This window comes from Thunnus maccoyii, chromosome 3, assembly GCF_910596095.1.
Source record: "Thunnus maccoyii chromosome 3, fThuMac1.1, whole genome shotgun sequence".
In the NCBI taxonomy this organism is placed as follows: domain Eukaryota; kingdom Metazoa; phylum Chordata; class Actinopteri; order Scombriformes; family Scombridae; genus Thunnus; species Thunnus maccoyii.
In genome coordinates, this window is record NC_056535.1 from 21,165,270 (window position 1) to 21,192,395 (window position 27,126).

The 27,126-nt window shown below is 41.3% G+C and overlaps 4 protein-coding genes across 8 annotated transcripts in view; 2 read left to right on the forward strand and 2 right to left on the reverse strand.

The window, feature by feature from the left end:
- Positions 1-13,236, reverse strand: part of megf6b (multiple EGF-like-domains 6b) — a 63,566-nt gene extending 50,330 nt beyond the window's left edge. The window contains exons 1-4 of one of the 5 annotated variants that reach the window (XM_042402739.1): positions 13,046-13,236; positions 10,601-10,649; positions 8,954-9,088; positions 7,833-7,942 (exon numbers count right to left, since the gene is read on the reverse strand). In XM_042402739.1, the coding sequence (XP_042258673.1) occupies positions 7,833-7,942; positions 8,954-9,088; positions 10,601-10,602 (247 nt within the window). In that variant the 5' untranslated portion in view covers positions 10,603-10,649; positions 13,046-13,236. Of the gene's footprint in view, positions 1-7,832; positions 7,943-8,953; positions 9,089-10,600; positions 11,057-12,342 lie in introns of those variants that run through there. The other 4 variants (XM_042402748.1, XM_042402759.1, XM_042402750.1 and 1 more) reach the window with 4 other exon arrangements.
- A 139-nt stretch (positions 13,237-13,375) lies between these two features.
- akr7a3 (aldo-keto reductase family 7, member A3 (aflatoxin aldehyde reductase)) lies at positions 13,376-18,853 on the forward strand. The gene is made up of 7 exons (XM_042402925.1): positions 13,376-13,767; positions 15,848-16,035; positions 16,198-16,302; positions 16,633-16,729; positions 17,436-17,535; positions 17,683-17,812; positions 18,526-18,853. The coding sequence occupies exons 1-7, from the start codon at positions 13,473-13,475 to the stop codon at positions 18,685-18,687; spliced, it is 1,077 nt and encodes a 358-aa protein (XP_042258859.1). The 5' UTR covers positions 13,376-13,472; the 3' UTR covers positions 18,688-18,853.
- A 107-nt stretch (positions 18,854-18,960) lies between these two features.
- On the reverse strand, positions 18,961-23,026 carry mrto4 (MRT4 homolog, ribosome maturation factor). The gene is made up of 8 exons (XM_042402939.1): positions 22,916-23,026; positions 22,627-22,685; positions 21,817-21,920; positions 20,078-20,159; positions 19,912-19,979; positions 19,674-19,825; positions 19,238-19,314; positions 18,961-19,150 (listed from the first exon to the last, which is right to left on the reverse strand). Exons 1-8 carry the CDS (start codon positions 22,941-22,943, stop codon positions 19,007-19,009), a joined length of 714 nt encoding a protein of 237 aa, XP_042258873.1. The 5' UTR covers positions 22,944-23,026; the 3' UTR covers positions 18,961-19,006.
- A 2,226-nt stretch (positions 23,027-25,252) lies between these two features.
- The window catches only part of iffo2b (intermediate filament family orphan 2b), a 29,149-nt gene continuing 27,275 nt past the window's right edge, over positions 25,253-27,126 (forward strand). The window contains exon 1 of the mRNA XM_042402869.1: positions 25,253-25,856. Within this exon, the coding sequence (XP_042258803.1) occupies positions 25,393-25,856 (464 nt within the window). The 5' untranslated portion in view covers positions 25,253-25,392. The remainder of the gene's footprint in view (positions 25,857-27,126) is intronic.

Below are 27,126 nucleotides of genomic sequence, written 5' to 3' on the forward strand. Positions count from 1 at the left end.
GCAATTGTTCTGCAAAGGGAAATGAAAAAATGAAAAAGCGCTTAAGGGTGTGAAAACATAAGCTCGCTAAAGTATATCTACAATCAGGCTTTTAACTGTATCATATCAACCACAGGGAATAACATAACATCTCCAGGCAGAGGAGATGGGCATGAAGAAGTGGTCTCTAATAATCACAGACGAGCCAGAGTAATTTCATCCATGTCTCTCAGCAGCTTTAGAGCACTCCTTGGAGACCGGCACTCAGCCTAAACATCCGCTTGTCATCTGGTCCCATATTCAGACACCTGCTCAACAGTTGGACCATCCAGGGAGTCTATAACAAATACCCCACACATACACACACACCCACACACATACAATACACACAACCCAAAACAGACGTCATGAATATCTCTCTCTTGCCGTCTCCCACACATAACGTAAAATATCCCGGCAGTAAACATCAGAGGTTTATTAAACAGATGCACATTGTCAAATATATCCATGTCCTTGTGCTCGTAGCTAATAATCCAACATTTTGCTCAATTTCTGAAGCCGGTGAAATCCTACTCCGACAGGAAGACCATCTCACCACTGCTAATCTTCCCGAGATAACTTCCAGTTGCTCAAGACAGCGTGGCTACAGAAGCTATGATACACTGTAGTACTTGACATACAGTAACATAACTATCCCCACCTCTGTGATTATCTAATGTAGTGGAATTTTTGTGTGGTGAAAGCAACAGATGATAGACGAGCAGAAAAAAAAAAAAATCCTTTACTGAGTGGTCAGATTTAACGGCACAGTTTAAACTAGATCCAAATTCTTTAGGACAATGATATTACCACCAGCTGTGAGAGATCAAATTAATGAAACATTCCTGAATTGTGGTGAAAAAGCTTTAGATTAATTAAATCACCAGCAACAAAGTGAAAGGTCAGATGTCTCTCAGAGTCACTTCAGGGTAGTATGAGTAAGCGACAAACACGGGGAATGTACATTCCGCCTTCCGAGATGTGAGACACACAGGATTGTTGGCAGCTAACCAGGGCATTTTTGGGCCGCCCCCATCCTGAGCCCCTTACGCTGCTTAATCTTCCCTGGAATAATTCCTTAATGTGGCATGCAGCGTAGCATAAAACTCACTCTCATCTGTCGCAGTGAATGCCTGCACTCTATTACAAAGACACCTTCTCTGAGAGGATTAGCAGCTTCTACAAAAAGAAGAAACAGACAGAGCAGGGGTCAGCGACTCGCGCCGAGAAACTGAAAACCAACGAGCAAGTGTCACCCTTACAGCTTCTGAAGGGGATGTCCACATCAACACAGAGGCCGCCCTGTGTTTGTTTAGGCTCTGTCGATCTGTTTAACCCCTAGAGCGAGACCCAGAGGGAGACCACATTTAGGGCAATTCACAGACACAAAGGCCTACGCACAGGGCTCCGTTTGGTGCCATAATTGGTACGCGCGGAGCCTAGCACTGTATTTTGAAGCAGCAAATCATGTTTTGCTACACAGAGGAATGTGTCATTTCAAAGAGTTCTTGTGAAAACCAGGGCCAACTATATCAGATGATCTCTGACAGGTTTTTTTGAAAGACTTTAAATACTATTTGAGCTTGACACAAGGTTGGTTTGACAAAGTAGGCATAATAACGCGTTGCAAATTTTTTCTTTGTGCGCAAGACCCTGCAATTAGAATATCTGGAGCATTTGCTGTCGCCCTACATGTATGTCTACGTTTATATTACACCTGTTCCTGTGAGTAAAATATACTGTCATCCTTTCTTCCAAATATGTGGAATAATAATATTGACATATGAGTATTTTGACATTGAGTAACATCACAAAGAGAAAACATTAAAAATAAAAACACCTATCCACTACCTGATACACATTCTCAATTTCCCACTCTAATGTTCAAGAGATAAGGATTAGACAACATGCATGTCACTCAGACCACACAGGAAATTTACAGTGGCACTATACTGCAAGCAAAACTGAACGGGGCACAAGACAAGTTAAACATACTGTGAGTTTAATGCAGCCTCATTCATTGCTTGCAGCTGAAAACCAATGTAATGGGACGGAGCACATTTTTACCGTGTGCCTATCATAAATACCAATAACCGTTACTAACCGCATACTGTACCTAAACTTTGATATCTTCACCTTAAAGTTATACTATGCAGGATTTGCTGGTAGCTGTTTGTAAACACACCATTCAAAGTTGGCCCCTCCTCCCCAGCTCAACGACACCAGGGGGAAACGAAAGCATGAGCAAGAGAGAGCTCAGCGGTGGTCGAACAAGCTAGAGAGACAGGGAGCAGCATTACCGAGAACAAAGTAGGGCTGTGCGATATGACAATATATATCGTGTGATGAGAAAAAAATGTCTATCGTTTCATATTTCGCTGTATCGTTTACATCGTTGTGACGCAAATCACACTCTTTGCAGCAGTATTTTTGTCATTTAGAGTCTGTCCATCTTTTTTACGCAGATTACATTGATAAATTACTCTTCTTGGCTTTTTACTCGCAAAGGTTTTACATAACGTAACATAACAAATTTAGTTGTCGTCAACTCTCCACCACTGTCTGTCTCTGCTGCGCTGCACACACACGGAGGGCTCAGCCCCTCAGCGCTGAGAAAGAGCAGAGAAGCAGCCAGACGGCGACTATAAATGACAGCAAAACGCAGTAGAGACTGTCTTTATTTGTGTTATTTACTAAATTTATGTGCACTCTTTTAATCTCAGCTCAGTGTGAGAGTCTCTGCTACGTTTTGTCGTCATTTATGGTCACACTACTCTCCTCTGCTCTCTTAGCCTGTACTCAGACCAAACCAGACGGTCCAGCATACATCCGCAGTGTTGAGCGGAGGTGTGTGGGATTTGTGCTTTAGAACTGTGAAACAATCAGAAAATAAAGTTTTATTGAGCTGATTCACTGGCGTCCTCTCTGCCAGCGCTTGATTCACTCTCTAGCTCACTTGACCACAGCTGCTCTCTCTCTCTCTCTCTCTGGTGCTCTCAACTCTCTCTCTCTCTTTTTCTCTCGTCTTTTTTAAAGTAGTCGGGAAGCAGACAGAAAAGTCTAACTTAACTTTTAATTGTTATCAAACGAAGAGAAATGTCCTCCCCTCGTTCTAGTAACATCTTTGTACTCCCTCATAGCAGAGTTTACAGCTCTGATCAGTCTGATCTCCGTCACCCCTCTGAATCACCTGCATGCTATGTAAAAGCACACACGTAGGCAGCTTTATGCCAGTGGGGGGAGACGGAGGGGACGGACCAACTATTTATTCATTGAATTAAAATGTGCTATATTGGGATAGGTTTCGTTATTAGGATATGAAATGACCTATAACGGGATATGAGATTTTGGTCATATCGCCCAGCCCTAGAACAAAGCAGTGAATCAGATAAATAAATCATTATTTTCTGATTGTTTCATAAATAAAGACGCCCACACCTCTGCTCAACCCTGCAGGAAGATGCCTCATTGACAGATTTGGTGTGAATGCAGCTGAAGCGTACGCTTCATCCTGTCCACTGTGGCCTCTCTGCTCTGCATATGTGTGTGTGGGTGTGTGTGTGTGTGTGTGTGTGTGTGTGTGTGTGTGTGTGGAGCTCAGCCCTGCCCTCGGTCAAACAGATACAGAGACCTGTTCAGTTTATACATCCATGACAAAGAGGGAGAGCAGAGGAGAGAGACGGAGACAGCGATGTAACCTGGTCGCTACGCTACGCCACTGACCAAAGGTTGATGCCAAGAAACAACATGAACACAGCAAAATAATAAGAAAATAAGAAAATACAGACAAAGGGGAAGGGTCTCTGTAGATACATACATCACCACACATTTCTAGTGGGTCATAAGTGATGACTGAGAAGGATTATTTTTGTATGAGTCTATACATTGTTTTTTAAGGGAAATCCTGCATAGTATGTCTTTAACCAGTTTAAAAATGTGATTCTGGTTATGTCTCCTTGGCAGTGGCTGTACATGCCTGCCATTTGACATCCAGCTCTGGCATGGATGCCACGATAAGAAGAGGAAAAGACCAATATCTACTCCTAGCAAAGTATTTAACTGCAACTGCAAATGAAAACACACTAATTTGAGCAACAAGCATCAGTTTGTACTTTGAACAAACTTTCCAGCCAGACTAATTTCCGCACAGCCTCATTCACAGTCTTGCAATACACCCACATCTGTAGCTGGCCAGCAATGTCATGAGATTACTTTGGGTCCGTGTCTACTTCTTGCCTAATGTCACTGAGTCATGCATGCTTGTCAAACTCATACCAGAATAAGTATAATTCTACAAAGATGCAAGTTCTAGCAAGGACGTCATCAAGTTGTTGTGAGAATACTGCTCACAACGGGGCGACAAGCAATGTGTATATCTGCATGTAACTCATTAGATCAAAAGGTATATCTCAGAGTAATCTGAGGCGGTATTTTGATGGACCAAATAATCAAATTTACACCACTGTTTAGGCGTATAATTCACCGTATTATGTCTTAGTTGGCTGATTTCTGTCTTTTCCTCTGTATGAGTCTGGGTCTGTTTCTATTTGTGTTCAGCTATGCACGATATGGACCCATGACCGCTGACATAGTTGTTGCTGTGTTCCATAACACACACACACACACATAAAGACCACCCATGGATAGACAGAGGACCATTTCCTGTATTCTGGCTACTGAGCCTATTTCACATGTAGCTACCTTCCCCAGCCTGGTCCCACCACAAAAGGGGGCCAGTTCCTATTCAGCAGTTAACGAGGACGACAAACTGGAGGAGCCATTGTCCCTGCTCCTCAGCCCCTGTCACAAAGCTTATTGTTGCCGTCAATCAACATAACTGCTTGCTTCCACTCCCGACTGACCGCGTCCATCCTGACCGGGCCCGTGGCTGTGGGCTGAGGTAAAAAGGTTTAACTCATTGACTGAGTGGTCCTCAAAACATTTAAGCGGAAGAAGTCGCCACCACAAAGTCAAGAGGCTCTTCATTTTCAGGAGAACCAGATAGTCATTGAGCCAATTGGAGTCTTTTCAAAATACACAAAAGCCACCTCAGTTGCAACCTGGGGGTTTTTTCTGACACTACATTCTGCCTCCAAAACTTTACCTGAATTAGATGAACTGTAAAAACTCTGAATAGACGTAGCTCTAAGATCTTAAATAGAACATTAGAGCTGCAATGATTCATCAATTAAAAGATTAGTTGATCAACAGAATATTAATCAGCAACTATTTTGATAATTGAAGAATGGTTTTTTAAGTCATTTTAAGCAAAAATTCCAACCATTCTCTGATTCCAACTTCATCAATGTGAGGATTTACTGCTTTTCTCTGTTAGTTGCAGCAGAGCACACCTACACAGTGAAAGACCTGCCTTTAAAACGGCCTTCAGTTTGACTCTTCACATTGAGCATTCTTTGTTATACTGGAAAATATCAGAACTTGGAAAACAAAAACTGAAAATCTCAAATATTCATCAAACTTTCAAGAACTCTGAATTCATGCTATTGTGTCAATGGAAAACTCATAAAGTTTCATAATTAGATGATAATAGCTTGAAACAGAAAGATATGGAAAAAAAAAGAGGGAGGGTGTCAAAATAATGGAATAAAATGTGAAAATAACCAGATGTTTGCTGTGCTGTGGTATATTCTTTCTCCAGATATATGACTAATTATGCAAAGCAAAGAATGCTGGAGAGCACAACAACTGAGGCTGTGAATTCCCATACTTGTGAGAAGAAGTCAACATTTGGACAACTACAGTACAATGGAACAGAGAAGGAGAAGAAACACAGGTGAACTAATGACAGGGCCGAGGGCTCGATCAACAAACTACTCAACTTCCAAGTCACTGTGTGCTGTATCTACAACATGATTATACCCTCAATTCCGCTTGACTGCCTCACAATAACCACAGGTCATTAGCCTAATTACCTTACACTGACATTTTATTAGGGAACACACAGGAAGAGAGAAAGGAGGAAGGAGAGGAACAACATGAAACAGAAAGAAACCTCAAAAGTGCCAGACACTAAATCACTATCTCAACACAAAGCATTCCTATCTTTCCCTGTTTTTGGGGGTTTTCAGAGGATTTGCTAAAGCTGTGCATTTTACAAAGCAGATTTTTCCTTTTGGATGTTGTAGGTGCTGTTGAAAACAGCCCCACAGATTACATTGTGCTGACTGAGGTACAGTACAGATAGCGCATAGCAAAGTGCACAGGAGTGGGAGAGGGAGGATTGTGGTGTGAGCTTCCTTTTATCCTGGTTCAATGGCTCAGAGAAAAGGGTGATTAGTTTGTCCCATCTCAAAGTGCTGCCACGTCTTTGGTTACAGAGATAAAAGCCCTGCCTCACGTCAGAAAGAGCAGCCATTGTCACGCGAAAAAAGAAACAAAACCTCCGTCGACTTAAGTGAGGGGACGACACCGGGCAGTCCTGAGGAATGTCTCTTTAAGACATTTGTTTATGAGTGTTTTAAAACAAACCAGACCATTGAAGAGAAGACAGTGTAATGCTTCCTTGTATAATTTAATACTGTAACCTTGTCCCTGGAAACAAAGAGCTCTTTGAAGAGAGCAGAGATGCCATAATAAGACTCTGATGACAGTCACATCTAGATCTTCTCCCTCTCTCCATCCCTGCCACTTCCCATCACAGAGTTATCCCAGAGACTAATGTGCCTGTACTGAGGTTGCGTGGGCTGGGCATTAAGCACACAGGGTGTTTCCAAGCAGGGCACAGAGAACAAGGAAGTAGGAACTTTCGTGTCAGTCTACCGGACAGGGGACAAACTGTTTACAGGATGACTTTGCCAAGGGTCCGTCTATGGTATGCAGGCTATGTGATCTTGATCACTGGCTGTAAAATCCCATCAAAGGAGGCTTCTTGGTCTCAGCGGTGTGAAGCTAAGCTTATCCACAAGGAGATGAGCTGCTGGCAGCCCCAGTGTGACCAACAGAACAACTTTTCCATACATGGACCTGTGGATTGGAATTACGGTGGGGAGATTCACATTTGTGTTTCTTTGTTCTTTTGTGCATATCAGCAGGTGGTCACTCCACTATAAGCTGATGGGTATTGTTTTGTGGGCCAAGACTGTGATTGGTTGGAGTAAACACTGGATGGGCTTGTCTGTTTTTATATCCATAATGCAATCCTCTGACCTATTCTGCCATGTCACACCGCTGAATGAGAAAAGTGGCATGACTATGTGGATGAGAGCCAGGATTTAAACATGGGAATACAGCTAGGCAGGGAATGTGGACATTTAGAGCTCTACTGTACACTGTTAAGTAGCTACCCAACCAAGAAAGTGCTAACTGCCAGACAGACTATCTATCTTAAACTACAGGAGCGCTGGGGAGCCATGACATCACTCAGCACTTAAACATCTCTTTCAGATCGTAATGTTTTTTCCCTGTGTGCAGAACAAGATACTACGATGCAAATCCGATGTGATCCAAGAGAATGTCAGCACATTAGTCTTTCAACGCTTTAGTTTTTTTTTCCCCAGCCTTGTGGGACTGTTGTGACAACACAAGTACTGTGGACATGGCACTGACTGATAACATCTGCTGAGAAGTCTGGATGGGCAAAGCACCTCTTGACCCTTTTGACCTTTGTCTGAAAACCTTTCATTCAGGTCTGTGCCAAGTGTGAGGTGATGTTTAAAGCACCCTTTCTTCTGCTGAGTCAGAAAGTAAACACACCTTCCCGCATATTCTCTCTGTTTTAGATAAAAAGGCCTTTGTAGATTTTTGTGTTGTAAAAGGAGAGAAAATAGAAAAATATAAGTAATGAAGATACTTACGATAGAGACAACCTGCCTCTCCATTGAGTTGAGACCATCCAGGGCAACACTTGTACACAGTCTGATAATCCTGTCTGTACACTTGTCTGTATGCTGTGTAGTATGCCGTTCTGTCAACATGACAAACAAAGTTAGAAACATTCAATAAAACCTGTTGCAATGACTAATCAAACATTGTCTAAAGATTAATAAGGCATTACAAGGACTGACAACATACAAAAGTGGGTTTTTTTTCATTTCCATTGTAAAATTATTTGATTTAATATTTGGCAAATATAATGTTTAATGTTTCTTGTGCTTGAATACTGATAAATTAGAAATAAACAAACAAATCTTGCTATCTGATTGTCTCACAGCACTTTATGTAACATGCAGGATAATGTTCAGCAAACATTTCCCAGACTTTTAAGGTCATTTTAAAGTGTGAGACTGGCAGACTCTACTTCTGAGAACAGCGTCTCTCCCTGTACTTTAGGACCCCTCTCATTGCCACACCACCACAGTCATTAAGAACTGTGGAAACATGTTTTGTTTACAGCGAGTAATTGTGGTCTTGGCTGCCTTCAAAGCAGCCTTTGACTCTGCAACGCGATAAATAACGCAGAGAAAGCGAGCGTGAGCGACACAGTGAGAAACTCCTGAAACTGACTCTCAGTCACAGGCTAAGATGTTAGCATTAGGACTCTCCTTCAAAGGAATGTTGGCTGCGGAGATGCCTGTGTGTTAAATAGCCGGTAACCCCAGTGAAGTGGGGCTACACCTTGCACTTAACTGTATGAGAGGCTCAAAGCTGTGATTACAGAACAAGAGTGAGAGAGATGAAGAGGTAAGGGGAAGGAGGAGATCAGGGAGATAAATCTTGTCCTGCTAGACACTGTTTGGAGATGGAGTTTAGCGAAGGATGACGCTCTCTTTGATAAAACTTTGCATGACTCATGCAGACTTCACAAAACCATCAATTAAAGCTTTGCTCGAGCCAGAGCTTAATCATCAAAATGCCACATCCCCTGCAGGTGAAGACGGGAGTGTTCGTCTGCGAACAGAGCCAGAGGTTTTGACTATGGAAAGGGAAGAAGGAGGGTTCATGAGATGACAGACAATAAATGAGGTGTATTACTCACCTCCTCTCGTATCCCATGCACCATGACTGTCCCACACAGCCTTGCTTCCACACTTTAACCATGCGTGTGAAGGCCTGCACACATGGCTGCCTTTGGGCGACCAGTGTCACCTCCCTTTCCATACACACATTGGGCCTGGGGGAAAAAAAAAAAAGTGGTGAAAATACTTAAAGTGTCTAAATGTTCTGCTGTGTTTAACAGATGTACAGATGGCAGCGAGGCAATTTATGAGCGCTGTAAGAAATGCTGCAGCAAAGATAGATGGACAAAGTACTCATTTTTTGTTGTCGACGACGTAATGCCTCTGAGGGCATTACCTGTGTAAGGCTTCTTATGATGTCTGGGTTTGGTATTTTTAAAGACTTAAGGGGAATTCCTCATACCTCACCTTTCAGAGCGCTGAGTTGCTAAGCACAAGATACTACCTGTAGTTAAACTTAAGTTAATATTTATCTGAAATGGGTTCCCTGAAAGTCATTTAGAGGGCTGAGATGGACATGAAAGTGGCAAACATTTTCTGTTTCATTTGATTTGCCTCCAAATGTAAAAAGCAAAAAAAACAGACAAGATCAAAATGTTTTAGATGTGAGCCAGGTTTGCGGGGAAACAAAAACATATGATGTACAATCTCTGTCACCAGTTACCACTTAACTGTGCAATATTTTCAAAATGAATGAATAAAACAAAAACATGCCCGTATTTTCCAGACATTTCACATGAAACATTTATAGTGTTTTTCGCTGGAAATATGGCAGACCATACGTTTCCACTTGTATGAACAGAAAGAGGAGACGGTTAACATTTTCACCCCCAGGTAAAATATAGTAAGCCTTTATGTTTTGTTCCCTCTCACACAAACTCTGTCTGGGTTAACGAGGAGAGGTGCCACTGGCTGTCTTCACACCATTCGCTGCACAACACAGATGACTCTCAAACTGTCTCACAAGTGCAACATGATCTTCGAAACATTTACTTCTTTGGTAACTCTCCAAGCACAGACAGGAAAGCTCGGCATATGGAGATCAGCGGGACCCTTGAGACAACATCCAGCTGCTCATCTTGTATACAAAAGTAATGACTATCACCTCCATCTATCTCTACACATAACTGCATATGAAAGAACTTATTGTTAGTGGTAAGTAACAGCGGAGAATCTTCTCTCACATAATTCAAGCTCCTTATTTATTATTTCAGTGGTTTAAAATACCTGTCATAATGACTAGCTCTTCACTTTGAGGGGCTTAAAACAAACAGCCTCTGACAGAGTTAGGAATGCAGGCAGGACCATCTACATGGAGCTAATATGTAGATAATTAAGTAAATTACAGTTATACTATACATGGAAGCCAAATAAAGACCATCATAAGAGCGCATAACAGCATCAACAAAGTATATTTCTCATCCAGCTGCTGTTTAATAACTGAAACAAGAAGAAAAAAACCTCACAATTAAGCTTCTGTTTTCTGCCTCTAGTTGAAGCTGTGACACAAGTTTATGCACGCGCAGGTGAACCAGCAGCTCCAACTTCAAAGCTGTAAAAACCATCTTAGGAAGGATGAAGAGTAGACATCATCTCTAAATAATATGTGTGCCAAGTAGATATGAGTACAATATAAACAACAGAACATAGGGAAATGGGATACTCACATATAAGACTGAAGATTGTTGGCGATGCCATAACGGAAGGCTTGAGCCCCTTTAATAAATATTAGGAAAAAATAAAAAATAACACTATCCATTTTCCTCTTCTTGGGTTACAGTTTTAAAAAATGCGAATTACTCGCAAACTCGTTCATCAGAATAATTCGCCGGTTAACCCCACAAAAAAATGCAACCTTATTAATATATAACCAACTAAAAAAACTCTGAGCGGCCAATTCAAGAAACTTAAAAGGCGCGCGAGAGATCTTCCGCGTGGAAATGACCAAAACTTTCCAAAAATGACAGAGCCATTACATGCGATGTGTTCTCTCTCTCTCTCTGCGTGTGACACTGACTGAAAACTGCGGCTCACCTACACTTCCTCACTGCAGATGTTGGACTGACGGGCAAAAACTGGTGGAGGCTGAGCGCTTTTTTTCTGCCTCATTGACTTGGTAATGATGGCAGGGGGGGGGGGTTTTAGGGTGGGGGTGGGGGGGTGGGGGGCATGCAAAGGGTGCTATCTATTATTCAGAGTTCCTGAAACACACCCACACAAGACACCCTGCAGTCGGCAAAGTGGACTCACAAACAGGGAGACTTGAAAACACAAAGTTTTCCTCAGGTCACGGCATAATTAGGAGCTTGTAAAAGTTTGTCTCGGGCAAAAAGTCGCTATAATGAGATTTAATGCGTTGTATTGTATTGTGATATTTGCGTTGAGAGTTTTTTGTTTGTTTGTTTTTTGACGCTAATATTCATTTCCTTGACCAATGTGGCGTTTTATTTTGTCCAGTTAGTGCGTATTGGTAACAACAGAGCGCGTGGATGTATAGGAATCAAAGCGCACGTGCGTATCCGTGCGCACGAAGATGTAAACCACTCATGGTAGTCATGGCCATCTCACCCGTGGAGCAACAGAGGATGTTTGGGGTTGAGGTACGGGAAGGAGGAGGGGGTCTGAAGCAACTTAGTGGTCACTCTGCGCGGCAAACAGCTGATGGTGCGGTCAAAGGGTCACCCGCCAGGACCGACCACCGCTGCTTTCTAAACAAAGCTTTCATTGCACGCATGTGTGTTCATGACCCAAAAAGAGTCCCGGGTCACCGCTGTCCGTGTAACCATCAATGGTACCAATAACTACAGCATGTTGTTTTAATTAGCTCCGGGGCCCTCAGACATCTCAGAGCTCATCTAGTGAGAACATGAACATGTCTTTGTCACAAGTCACTTTTTCTCTGCAGCAACTTAAGTGAGTCTTCATCTGTTTATGTTTATTTTTGGGCCCCTGATACGTTCAAGCGTGGTTGTATTAACCTGTCTGACAGCCCCAGTGCAAAAACCTGCTCTTGGGCCCCTATACTGACCCTCCACCCATGACTACTGCCCCCTGTGTATTGTCTACCTGTCATCTCTAAGTTCCCATCAGCCCTAATGCACACAGCAGACTACACATGGCAGCTTCATTTTATGCCCAGAGACCAACCAGGGGTATGAAAATGAGCTTTATGTTGACTATCATACATCAAAAAGAAACATTTATGTATATTGCACATGGTAATAATATAAAATAAACAAAATGCTGGAATAATATACACGTGAACTAAACTAAGGTCTTAAAACTAGAATTTTGAGACATGGACCCTCAAGATAGTCACATAATTGCCTAAAGAAGTTGGTATTGTACTTTTTCTCAAGCAAATTCCCACAAAAATTAGCAATAAAACAAATTAACAAAACCAACTGACATTTAGGGAACCTGGTACTTCTGGGGTCCCGGAAGTCAGCTGGCGACTTTGCCTGGTTGATAATCCAGCCTTGCATCCAAGACCCTTTGAGATCCCTGAACAACTGCCTCAAGTATCAAAAAACCTTTCCCTAATAGTTTTAGTAGCCTAAATTTCATTATAGAGGCAACAATTATACCAGGCAACTGACAGCTGACTCCAGACCATCAGGGGCCCCGAACATTGTTTGCATGGCAATTATTTTGTGGTAATTTGATTAATTATGAACTGGTTTGGTAATATATCTTACTATAACACATTAAAACTGTATCTCGGGGCCATTTCTTAGTGAGGGGCTCTTTGTCAAAATCAAGTTTTAATGCTTTTAAATTTCAGTTAACATTATGTTGACATATGGTGAATAAACTAACTTACAGCAAATCTTTGGCAGGGTAGCCTTCCAGTAAAAAAAATACTTGTTGGTTACTGAGTCTCTGGGCAAAATGGGTTGGGGGAAACAACATCTGTGTGTGTCTGGAGGGGCCTAACAGCTATTTTTTGGCCCAGGGTCACACCCAGGTTTACCTAGCCCTGGGATGGCATATCACAAAAACTTGAATGGTTCTTAAATTAGGGAACAGTGAAAGATGATATAGCTTGACATTTACGCCAGACTTATTGGACCAGTCTTGTCCTCATAAAAATAAAAATTCCTTTCACTCACCATAAAGTAAATCACATCTGCTGTATAGGTAGTCTGGACTCTATGCCTGAGCTCATTGCAGGAGGCAGGAGAAACCCATGAAGACCTTTCCTTTTGTGGTGATTTGCTGACACCTTGTGGTTTAAAATAAGAACTGCAAAGCACATCTAGCTCTAGTATGACAAGCTCTTTGCAGATGAATGATGCAACGAAGACAACTGAACAATTATTAACATATAAGTTTAAAGCAACAGGAAGTGGTCACAGCAAACGAACTTTGCACTGTCTCAGCTATAACTAAGCAAACAGCCAAGCAGCTGTTTTGCTATTAGACAATATAGCACATGTCTCCGTTTTAAACCGGTTAAGTAACTTTACGACGCTCCCTAATTACCGCTTGCAGCCCGACCTTTGCCCCCTCTCTCTACACTCACTGCTGTATCGTAGCATGCAGTGTGTAATAACAGCCGGATTGTGCGTATTTAGACAGCGACACATTATTACAGACGTGCTCACACATTTACCGAGGTTTGTGGCTCATCGAAACATGTCGTCGTCTCAAGCTAAACGGCCGGTTTCCCTGCTGGGTACGATGGCTTTCGGCGGTCGAGCCGACGCCGACCAAAGCCTGGAGATGGTGAAGGCTTTCCTGGACAGGGGACACAACCATTTGGACACAGCCTTCATGTACACGGATGGGAAGTCTGAGACCGTCATAGGGGGCATGAATCTCCCTAAAACAGGTATATCTGGTCGTCATGAAACACCGAATTAGCTAGTTAGCGAACAACCAGTGGTTCTCAAACTTTTTCACGTGAAGGACATCTAAATTGACACAAATTAGACCACAGACCCCCATTTGATAAGATTTTGTCCCAGTGTCCCCCAGGAACCCCCTCAAGGACCCCTGGGGGTCCCCGGACCCCATTTTGAGAACCACTGTAACTGTCCTATATAATTCATATAACTTATCACCATGCGCACAAAAAATGACCAAAGCAAAGCCCCTCTGCAATAGTTCTGGATAGTGTTTGAACAGTTTTTCATGGCTAAAACCTTTTTTTTTTAAATTTTATTTTATTTGTAAGGGACCATGTAGAACATTGAACTTAAATGTTACCATTTTATATATTGTACCAGAATGACCTTACAGCTGCAGTCTCTCGTCAGATAGGTTACAATTAAAACATGCACACAGTGACAAAACAGCACTAAACAAACACAGATAGTTAGGACACAATATTAAAAATGACACTGGTCCGTATGTTTGACAAATTAAAAACATGGAAATGTGTACACAAATCAAAACCAACTACCACTACCAACTTCTAGCAGATTTGTTAGGTTTTGTTTGATAAAACCATGTGCTCTAATAGCTATGTACTATAAAAAGGGGTACTCCAGTGATTTAGTATTTCACTTCCATAAAGTTTGAAGACTCAAAAGGGACAGGGGCTGTATAACCAGGGTTCACTGTGTTCCAGTTGGTTTTGCACATTTGTTAATAACACTATATAAAAAGTATGTCAATAGTGTTATGCATTATTATGTAATCTTGTGGCCATACTTTATATTGGGAACTTGTGTGGTAAAAGTCTACTGTAGTTTTAATCTCTCTCAATTATTTTAGTGAATATTGTGTTTAGATGGGGCGCATTCGGCAATGAAATGTGTTTAAATCAAATTACCACAAACAAGACGACATACAGAATAACTGGTGAAAGGTAGTAGGAGTTATTTTAGTGAAGGAGTTCTGATTGGTTTCTGGGTATCTAGACGTGTAATAAAGCTGCAATCTATAATTGTATGCAGTGTATTAAATGGTAACTTGTATGCAAATTTTTGCCCAAGAGCACCTAAACAGGTCTATCCAGACACTTTTGTGTGACTTTTCCAAGTATGATGTCAAGTCTTGTTTATTCTTTGCTCATGCTAGCACATCAACTGTAATGGTAATGTTTTTGTTTAGATTTTTTCACATGGTCCCTGACAAATAAGTTGAATAAAATTAAATAAGATTGCTGCCTCCTGTATCCAATTATGGAAAACACATTGCAACTGTCTTCAGCCATTCAGGACTCACTTGAGTATCTCTGCAGACCAGAACCAGCTCCTTTGGAGATACTAGGGCTAAACTGACACTTTTACATTCACAGTAGGCTGCAATGAGCCCAGTTTTAATTGTTAATGTAGCACATTGGCTACATTAAAGATGTATATTTGTGGGTCTAGACATATTATTGATTCAGAATATAAAGGGTTAGCCCTGAGTTTGTGGAGTTATCCACTGAAAATCGACTAAACACGGGGCTAAAAAGTGCCAGTGTGTAATGGGGTTGAAGTAAACAGCGGAGAAGTTGCGTCATTGTAGAATGTAAACGGACATTTAACCCAGGGCTAGTAGAAGTTCAGTGTGAATCATATAGCCTTGGGCTTAGGTTAACCCTGGGTTAACAATGTGGGTGTGAAAAGGGGCTAAATTATCCCAGGGTCAGCACATTCTTAGCCCAGGGCTATGCTCAGCCCTGGGCTAAGAATATGCAGTGTGAAAAGCCTGCGTGATCGTGATTTGGTCTGACTTTTTACTGCACTGAAGAACCTTTTGGCAAGTCCAGACTCTTTATATCACTTGCTATAGCCAGACAGTTAAATTAATAAAATCCAATACAAATCACCACCTTTTAAATCAGAAAATATACTTTCACCACTTTGACAATGTTTTGATTTCAAGTTTGGGTTTGCAAAAACACACAGTTCTGTTTATTGGAAAAACCTGTAAATGATATGCTTACTTACTTACTCATTACTGTTTCTGTATGACAGTAACCATAGCTACAAAGGCCAACCCCTGGGACGGGAAGACGCTGAAGCCAGAGAGTGTACGCTCCCAGCTGGAAACGTCCCTTCAGAGGCTGCGGACTGACTGTGTGGATCTGTTCTACCTCCATGCCCCTGACCACCAAAATCCTATCCAGGATACTCTTAGGGCCTGCAATGAACTCCACAAAGAGGTTAAGAGAACAGAAACCTTATTTTCCACAAGTTAAAACTACAAACATGTTGCTGAAATCTTGATGAAGTTGATGATACTGTGTCCATCATGTTGAGATACTATCTGCTTACTTTACAATGTTTCATTAAACTGTGATGCAATGTTAAAATATCGCCCTCAGGGAAAATTCAAGGAGTTCGGTCTATCAAATTACGCGTCATGGGAAGTGGCTGAAATAGTGTGCATCTGCAGACACAACAACTGGATCGTTCCCACTGTGTATCAGGTATTCTTGCACTTTTTAAAGCAACCTTATAGTCCAATTTTGTCATCTCAGAATAGATCAGCTGTTCAATAAATTATGTTGATGTTGCATCCCTCCACGTGAATAGCTAGAAGGGAGCTAATAAAACCTTTGTGTAACAGCTTATCCTGAATTGCTGTAGTTTTTTATTTGTAGCAAATAAACTGGTTAAGCAACCTTTATAGCATGGAGAAACTTAAGATGGCCCCAATGCTTTGACCTTAGTTTTATGTTTCTTCCTTTGCTTATTATACTTTGGTTAAATTTGATCTCTTTTGACTGTTACATACACCTTTTACAACCTTTTCACAGGGGATGTACAATGCCACAACAAGACAGGTTGAGACAGAGTTGCTGCCATGTCTGAGATACTATGGAATGAAGTTCTATGCATATAATCCTTTAGCAGGTACTGCATATCCGCCTTTTGTGGTGCACCTTACACCTAGTTTCAAGGAGATACATGTGTCACTTACTGTGGAGGATAATGTTCAACTTGTGTCCCGAACACAGATCATGTTTTTCTCTGTCAATCAATGCGGTCCAGACTAACATATCAACAACTATTGGATGGATTGCCATTAACTTTTGTACAGAGATTCATGGTCCCCAGAGGATCAATCCTAATGACTTTGGTGAACTCTTGACCTTTCTTCTAGAGCCACCATGAGGTTCACATCTGTAGTTTGGAGTGAAATGTCTCAACTATTGAATTAAAAGTAATTTGTACATTCATTCATGTCCCCCTCTGGATGAATCGTAATGACTTTTTGACCCTTTAACTTACCATCCATCCAAAATTGCAATTTTACCAAGACTTTGGTTTATGACCAAATACTTGTAAAATGACATTCCCAACAGCCACAGCTGTGTTTTGTGTTTAGTGCTAATTGACTAATAGTCAGTATGCTAACATGCTAAACCAAGATGGTGAACATGGTAAACATTATACCTGCTTATCATCATGTTAGCATACTGACTCAGCTCAAAGTACCGTTGTGTCTTGTTTTAACATTAACCATAACTTATTTTCCAAAATGTCATATAAAAGTATAAATATAGATAGTAAAAGCCTAAATAACTTAAGCTTAAATTCTGACTCCACTGTTTCTCAGGTGGCCTTCTGACTGGAAAGTATCATTACCAAGACAAAGATGGTTCCCAGCCTGCAGGACGATTCTTTGGTAACAGCTGGGCTGCAGCATATAGGGACAGGTGAAATACCAGCAGTTAGCTTTTGATGTTTTCCTCAACAATAAGTAACACAATTTTTTTTATATTGTCGCTAGTGAGATATTTCTGCACTTGTGTATATCTGTAAGCACGTTACAATATCGTGACTGTCTTCCTGTACTGTGTCAGATACTGGAATCTGAGTCATTTTGAGGCGATAAATGTGGTTCTGAAGGCCTTGGACACAGTGTACGGCTCAGACAAACCAACTCTGACTTCTGCTGCTATGCGTTGGATGTACCACCACTCCAAACTTAAGGTACCTGCTTTGCACGGATAGCTACAGCGACATGAGATTTTTTGTTAAGTTTTGTGTCGTTATAGTAAGATTACAATATACAACATGAGGAAAATGCAGGTATCTTGATCTGCACAAAGTTTTAAATATTTATGTATTTACTGAGCAAAGACTGATCCAACCCCATCACCCTGTTCATATTAATCAACTGAGGTAGAATTTCAAAAGGCTGCTGTCAACACTGAAAACATTTAGTTATAAGCTAAAAGGGAAGTGCTCTTTTCACACGTCCAACACAGCATTCATGTCACTACTGTATCAATAGTCAGTGGTAAGTACAGCATCACTAAATATTTCATGTGATTATATTGCACAGATCGAGCTATATTTTGTAGGATGACTGTCAATTTTGTTTTCATTAGTCATAAAGATTTTAAAGCCTGATAGAATAAATACTTAAAATTAAACACACATTTTAGATTGTTCATTTTACATAATTGTCTCACATCAGCTGGCCATTTGTAGAATTATAGGTGGTCACGACTTGTCCGTACTGACCATTTTATAGCTATTTGACCATCTGACAGTGTCTGTTGAATGCATATTTAAACTCAACACAACAGAGTCAATGGCTATACTGGTGCTTAGCTGGAAAATGTTACCATGTAACAACTTTGAATTAAACACAACCGAGTTGTGGCTCATCAGCATCATTTGTTTTTGTGTTGTTTAAGGGTGAACTGGGAGATGGAGTTATCATTGGCATGTCAAGCATGGAGCAACTTCAGCAAAACTTGGCTTGTGCAGAGGAGGGTCCTCTGGACCAGAGAGTGGTCGATGCCTTCAATGAAGCCTGGAATCTTGTAGCTCATGAGTGTCCAAACTACTTCCGCTAAAATCTCCATAACAGGGCAAACAAACATGCAAGTTTATGCAGATCAGATCTGCTAAAGGCCATTTCCCTTTAGTTACCTACTTAAAACAAAAAAAAAACTTTTATCTTTTTTCCTCAAATCACACTTGAAATTATTTTCTTATGAATGAATAAATTGGAGACCTTTATGTTAATGCGTAAGAGCATTTCATTGTTAATGTATAAATGTAATAATGACAATATGATATTTTTGCAAGAAAAAAAATAAGATTTTTTTGGAGTCCGCCTCAAACAGTTGAACATTAAAAGAAAAGTTTATCACATCAACATCATTCATTCATTCATTCTGCATCATCGTCTTCGTCTTCATCATTATCCTGCATGGACTCTTCCTCGCCGGCAAGGTTCACAAACTCGCCTGTTTCTGAGTTCCACATACACTTGATCTGCACCTTGAATTCTGCCATCTCAGTACCAAAGAGTTTCTATGGACAAAAAAAGAAGAAATAGTCCATCATCTCCAACACAATAACGTATGTCAACGTTTTCTGAAGTGAAAGTCAAGAACTCACCAGAATACGAGCCTGCTCAGGAGATAGCGTGTCCCCCTCCTTACACACTTCATAGTCCTTCAGCAGTGTCACCACTCCTTGGATAACAATAGATAAAAATATGACCATTAATTGTCAAACTTCTTAGCAAAAAAAAAAAAAAAAAACTGTTAAAGGATGAGTTCACAATTTTTCAAGTCTGTCAGCTGTCAGGTGCCCATATGAACACTGAAAGAGGTTTTCCTCGCTGGCAGGGGGGGCTTACCAAATTCGGGAGACTCAGCAGCCAGACATTTCTCTATTTAGGAGCGGCTGAGATTGACACTAAAATAAAAATAGCTGGTCCACTATAAAGGTCAGTCCACCTTAAGTGAGCCTGGACTTGAAAGATTGTGAACCCATCCCTTTAAAGTGATAGTGTTCATTTTTCTTTGCACTCAAAGATGTTTAATCGTACCTTTCTTGAGAGCAGTGGGGAGGCCTAATTGCCTCAACTGAGGCTCCATTGAGTGAGGAAACTGTTCTAGGGGTCCCTCATCCAGAGTTATGTCCATGTGTGCCTGGTTGCCTGCCCGCGCATAATCCATCTCTTTGAAATGATTGAAATACCTGTGGGCACAGAACATTTAGACAACTGATTAATGATATTTGGGATATCCCTCTAACAATAGTGCATTAAGTGAAGCCTTACTTACTCTTGTACTTCATCCTTCGTTTTATTTGTGAATAACACACCCACTTCTCCTCGTAGATGTTTGCTGACCTGCATATTAGGAAAGACAATAAAGAAATTCAAGTCTTTGCAATAGATTATGGTCGTGATATTTTCTGGCTTAACACCACACTTGAGATTTTGCCCACCTTGTGCAAATTATCCTTGTATTCGTCTGTTTCTCCTTTACCCATGGCAACCATCATGACTTTATTTTTGCCAAAAAAGAATCTGTAGAGCAGAGAGGATTATAGTCAAAACTGTTTACTGTGACAGCTGTTGAAGTGATTTGTAAATGGACTGTATTCATATAACACCTTTCTGCCTTAACGGACAAAGCACTTTACAATTTTTGCCTCCCATTCACCCATTCACACACAGACTCACACATTGATGGGGGCGGAGCTGCCATGCAAGACGCTGGCCTGACCATCAGGAGTATCTTGGGGTTCACTGACTATGTTTATATGCACAAAATATTCTGGTTTTTGCCCTTATTCCGAAAAAGACAATATTCTTACTAAGCTGTTTACATGGCTAATGAAAATGAATATTCCACTAATCCCTGTTTACATGCAGAGGGTTTTCAGGGTTTTCAGGGTTTTGGGGTTTTCTGCAGGCAGTGAAGTAAACCAGCGAGGTGAAAAACATTAGTGAGCTGCTGCCTGGTATTTTTAAGTGATATTCATATGACTGATATTATAAATTTATAGTTACAGGCACACCCAGTACTCAGGTTGTCCCATGATGTTTTTGATGCACCAAAAACACTGCTGAGTGTTTTTGGTGCATCACACTGAGTCGTCATCGTCAGTCCATGGTTGCATGTCAAGATAATAACCAATCCCCTCTGTCCCTGTCGTGAAGAAGGCGTGCTCTGTTTTTCCAGCACACCCTGAACAGCTCTGCACTTTCCTCTCATTCCTCTCCTCTGTTTGGCTTCCTCCTCCATCATATGTTATTTCGCCTGCACAGGGGTGTGTTACACAACCAGCCTGTCATGCATCTGGGATAGAGATGTTGGCTAGTTGGTTTGTTTACAGCATACAGAGCTGATTGTAAACAGGCAAAAGGTCTCTGTCGCAAACTGTGGTAAAAACCCCAAATGAGATGCATTTTCTGAACGTGCTGTATACATGTCCAAAGAATGCTCCTAAAACTCGGAAAATATCATCATATCCCATATGTCTTAATCGGAAAATGCTACATTAGGAATATCCAAATGGAATATGCTATTACATGACCCGTATCAAATTCAGAATATTGTCATATTCGGAATAATAGTGGAATAGTAGTGTGCATGTGAATGTCGCTGTAATCATTCCTCCTGTTCATACTGGCTGTTAGAAGATCCCCTTCAGATGTGCTTTAAGTAAGTAAGTGATGGGGGCCAAAATCCATAGTGTGTCCACACACTCATTTTGCACTAAAATGCATTTAAAAGTTTATCTGAAGCTTATATGAGGCTTCAGCAGTCTGAGTTAGTCATATCAAGTGGATATCTGTCGCATTTAGCATGAAATTCCCACTTTGTTTTTCCCTGTTGAGCTGCAGTGGAAGTATAGTGACAAAAAGAGGGACTTTGGCAAAAAAAAATAGACTAACATTGCAAGATATTGATATTGATTTGACTAATTTGGACGCTGAAGCTTCATATTAGCTTCAGATAAACTTTTAAATACATTTTTGCACAGATTGAGGACTGTGGATTTCGGCCCCCATCACTTACATAGTAAGTGCATTATGAAGGGATCTTCTAATGGTCAGTATGAACAGGAGGAATGACTATGGCAAGAAAACATGTTTCAATGTTCATTTGGGCTCCTGACTGTTGTTTTAGGACAGAATTGAGAACCGATCCTTTAAATCAAAATGCTTGTCCCATCACCTGCTGTGTTTCCATGCTGTCCTGATGTCTTTCAGTTTGTTATTCCTCATATTAGCCACAGAGAAAATAAACAAGTGCCTGTAGGTATCCACACATTTCCGGAACTAGAAAAAAGAAAAACACAGATGAATAAGTTTGGAACTACAGAAGCTGAGAACGGCCATGCTTGCAATTATTTTATTTTTTTGATGCCGTTATCTCAAGATCACGAGTTATTAGTATTTTGTTACAACAAGAAAACAAAAGGTTGTTTCCTCTTATTAGTTATGATGTTTATTAAAGATTAGGGGTGCCATGCCAGCATGCATAGATGGCATCTTAACCACTTTAGCAACTGATTTAGGCTGAAAATGTCTTTTATTATTAACAGCACCTTTATTAATGGCATCTGTGTCACAGCCAAGTGGCAGGTTGGTCCTCGTCATAATATGATGTAATGTTTCATGTAGGAGAAGTACCAAACAATACCTTTCAGGCACTTTCATTGTATTAGATTTAATGAGAGAAAGTAAAGTGGGGCGGAGAGAAGGAATAAGAACCAACACGTCCTTGAGAGCCACCTGAAGGCTTGACGTGCTTTATCCGAATAGCTGAGCTGTCGGAAAAATGACCAATAAACAAATGAGAATGAGCTCCGCCCGTATTTGTCTCATGATAAATTATCCCGTTATCTTAAGGCCTTTTGTTTTCTCGAGATAAATTAACTCGTGATCTCGAGATAATGGCATAATGCAACCACGGCCATTCTCGTTTTCCTTGTGAAACAGTTTCAGGTAACACAGGTACCAGACCAGGGAGGAAAACACTCACCTCCTCGATTAGTTTCTGTTTGGACTCCAGTCCCTTCTTGGCTGTTTTCGTTAACGAAACTGAGGGAAGATATGAAAAGCAAGTCAGTTAGTCAGCTCTGAGATACACTAATGTAAGTGGGAACTGGTTCATGTCCCCATCAGTGTAAAGTGCTATTTACCTCTTAAGCTAACGGTATTGAGCTAACGTTAGCTTCACTTATTTCAGTTTTAAGTTGTCCAGGACAGTTAAAAGGGCTTAACGCTTAATATGTTTGTACATATTACAATTTAAACGTATATTTGCTTACTTTTCTTGTCCCTCTTTGACTTCGGCATGGTTTCCTCTCACGATGGCAGAGCAGCAGACGCACACGTGAAGTGAAAGGACCCCAAATGTTTCTGTTAGTTACGTGATGCTGACCGTGTGGTGCCTGAGTAAAAATACAAATACAAGTACTGTAATATTTTTAATTGAAGTATTTGTAACCCACTGGCATTGCTGCTTTACACAAATTTACTGCAGCCCGTGAATAAATATATTTAAGGTGAATTAGGATCAATGCTGGCTATCTTTCAACCTAATATTATTCACAGATTGGTCAAAAATAATTTAAAATGTGTTTTGCTGTCTCTTCTTTATCTGTGCTTTAGATAGCTGAATTAATCTAGGTTCTCAAATTTACCTAGATAGCGATCAACCGATTAATCAATAATTAATTTTGTCATGTTTCAGTGGATAACATATTGATTAGTCTCGCTGAGCTCCTTTTAATTAATTTCACATTAACATGACAGTGAAGCAGTCATCTGTCTGAAGTAATGTGGGATCATAGAAATGTATCTTAAGGGGGCTAAAATACTGTGCTCAAGTCACAACACAAAAATCTAATTTATCATAATTTATCCATAAATAGGTATATTTTGGTAGGTATAAATGGTATAAATGATGTGTATATCTATATTTATAGTAAGAGGGAAAAGATATAAGTGACTTTTAAAGAGGGTTCATTGTTGGGGCAATGATGGCAGGAGCTTCAGTCACAAAGAATGCTCAACTGGCTGACTAAAGTGACACATTTAGATTTATAGTCAAGACATCAGTAAATAGGGTCGGACATTGTCGACAGCACACAATGATGCTCATGCATTATTGCGATATGTAAGGGAAAAAAGAAGAGCAATTCTTCCTCAGCTGAATGTCAATGCAGGACGTAATCAGACTGACAGCAAGAACAGTCCGTCGACAGTTACATAGAGAGGGATAGTATAATTGGGTGGCAGCGCATAAACCCCTCATTACAAAGATAAATGCACATTTGCGAGTTCAGTGGTGCAAAAACCATAGGCTCTGGTCTACAGAGATGTAGAAAAAAGTGATATAGTCAGATGCATGTGTGGCGTACACCAAGAGAACGGTACAGGCCTGAATGCTTGACCCCTACAGTGAGGGGATCCAGTGGCTCTGTTATGCTGTGGGGGGCATTTTGCTGGCATGGTTTGGGTCGACTTGTTTCCTTAGAGGGAAGGCTCACTGCAAATCAATACAAAGTTGTTGTGAGTGATCACCTGTATCCTATGATGAAAGATTTCTATCCTGATGGGAGTGGTCTCTTCCAGGATGACAATGCCCCAATTCACAGGGCACGAGGGGTCACCGAATGATTTGAAATTTATCTTTGATATGGTTCATAAGTAAATAAAAACACACACAGTACACATAGACTACAACATGAACACACAGTATATAACATATATTAAAGACATCATAAAGTCATATAATGGAGTAGAATACATTAGGCCTCTAATAAAAATAAAAGGTAGGCTATCATAATGTGAGTCTTTACGGACATATTTATTGTGATGATACTTCTTAAAGGATGCGTTTTTATTTTGAGAAACATTTCAGCTGTACACTCAAAACCCTAAAAAAAAAACAACAGGCCTGAATAGTATATGTAAAACAAAATGAATTGTTACAGTCTCTATTAATTATGCTTTTGTTTATGCCTTCAGCCAGGACATATGTGAGAGAGAGAGAGGGAGAGACAGAGGGGAGGGAGATGGGAGAGAGAGAGAGAGGGAGAGACAGAGGGGAGGGAGATGGGAGAGAGAGAGAGAGGGAGAGACAGGGGGGGAGGAAGGTGGGAGGGGCTGATGTAGGCGATAGTGCCGAGTTTAGCGCTTTGCAACATGATCCCTGCACACCACCACGGAGAGGCCGGGCTCTGCGGTCCTGCGTCCTGCCGTCCCACCGCACCACATGGGGACCGGATAGAGCCTCAGTAACGGGGAATGAATCAGAAAGAAGGTGGACCATTTTTCCTCTGTCGGCTATATGAACCCGCACAGCATCAGCAGCTCCTGACAAAGCAAACACACACACACACACACACACAGATAGAGAGGACATGAGGGTGACGGGAAGTAATGCTGCTGCTGCTGCTGCTTATTGCGGTCTGCGTCAAATCTGTCGCTCCTTCAGAAGATGATGCCCTCGGTGCCTCTTTAAGGACTTTTGGTGTTTATTATTTGCTTGGGAACACCCATGCTGCAGGGGTCCATGTTGGGGTAAACATCCAGCTGGGACAGTGATGATGGTCATCTCTTCTCCAGCCTCTCACTCAGCATCTGCATTGTAAGGAGAAACTCGTCCTGTGGGAGTGGGATTGTAAAGGAATATGCAGAGATAAAAAAACAAACAAACAAACAAACAAAACAACCGGTTTTATTTTTTGCAACCAAACCAGACAGAGCCATAGTTGGATTGGTGTTATTGTTTACCAACATGAACTCGATGTTTTTTTCCGATACTCCGCCCGGTGCGGTCTGCAACGTTCCTACGGGGACCAGCGCCCTGCGAAATGACCTGGGCTCTAACATCCATGTGCTGAAGACCCTCAACCTGCGATTCCGCTGCTTTCTCGCCAAAGTCCACGAACTCGAGAGGAGAAACAAACTACTGGAGAGCCAGCTGCAGCAAGCTCTGCAGAGACCGCAGTACCGCGCACTTTACGCCCGGGAAGTCGCCGTGCAGACGGACGGTCCCGAGTCGCGGCTACCGGGCACTATTTGGAGTTTCACCCACGTCCGGAGACAAGGGGAGCGCTTGGAGACCCTGCACGGGCCCGGGGTGACGTGGACGCATCCGGATGGAGTCGGGGTCCAAATAGACACCATTACCCCAGAACTGAGGGCTCTGTATAACGTGCTGGCCAAAGTCAAGCGGGAGAGAGACGAGTATAAGAGAAAGTGAGTAAAACTCAGTCAATAAGATTATAAGTGTGCTATTTATTGTTAATAACAAGTTGTAAATGAGCAATTTACAGTGTTAGTGTCCGGATATCAGTGCTTACAACCACTTTATGTCCTTAAAACAAGCCCAGTTGCCATTGAAGTGTACAGAGACAGATAATCTGTATAGATTTACAGGAAAATTACTTGCAGAGGTGTAGCAAAGACTACAGGGGCCTGAATGCTATTGATCTGGGCCCTCCATTTCTTTTCATATCATTATCAAAATTCTTTGGGCCCTCTACAGTTCCGGGTCCCAATAATTGTCCTTTCTTCACCAAACTAGGGACAACATCATCAACCTAAGATTTATACTACCTTAAGGAGTCCAGAAAAGACACTTATAAATGAAAATATCACTACGTATCCTCTGTAGATGGGATGTAGTCATTGTAGGAGTACTGCAAGAATATTCAAGTCATTTCTCAGTCACAGTCTACGCTGCAGTCACTCATTTCCCCCAAGTTCAAGAGTTGACTCATTCAATATAGATGAAGCTGTTTAGAGGCCAAGAAACTGTTCTAATGTGGTGTTTCATCAAATCAAGACACATAATCAATAGCGCTTTAAAGATAGGCTTGTTTTTTTCACGTGTTACATTGTTCATGTGTTGGTTGAGAGACCTGAGTTTTCATCTACTCATCTCTCTGTGACTTCTGACTTATTAGTGTGACTTTTTCTTCCCCTCACGTGGATGTGACACACAACACTGTACCTCATCTGACATTATACATATGTATATATATATATTACATATAATATGTGGTGGGGCGATGACAGATGTCACAGTGATAGAGTTACACTTGAGGTAGTTTTCACATGAAAGATATCAGAGCTGAGTGGGTGCTCTGCATTTTAGTATCACAAAGACATATGTCATGAATTGAGACAATCCTGTTTCTCACGCTCTTCTGAGGAAATTCCTTTGCATGGCTCAGTCTCCACCAATTGTTCTTCTTTAAACATATTAACTCCTTGAGGACTCACTGCAGCGTCCTGGACTGACCTACGTCACTGTTGGCCTGCTTGGCTGACTACTGGAGGGAAAGGTGCCAAGCAACCGCCTGCTTCTGTTTGCCGTCATGATTCAAGCAGAGAGGCATTTTAACAGGCCTCTGTCTGCTCCGTTAGGTCTGCTATGACGAATGCTGATTTCCCTGTGAGCACACTGACTCAGTGACACAGAATGTGTGTGCTCTCCCACTTCTCCGGGAAACTGGATATCCTG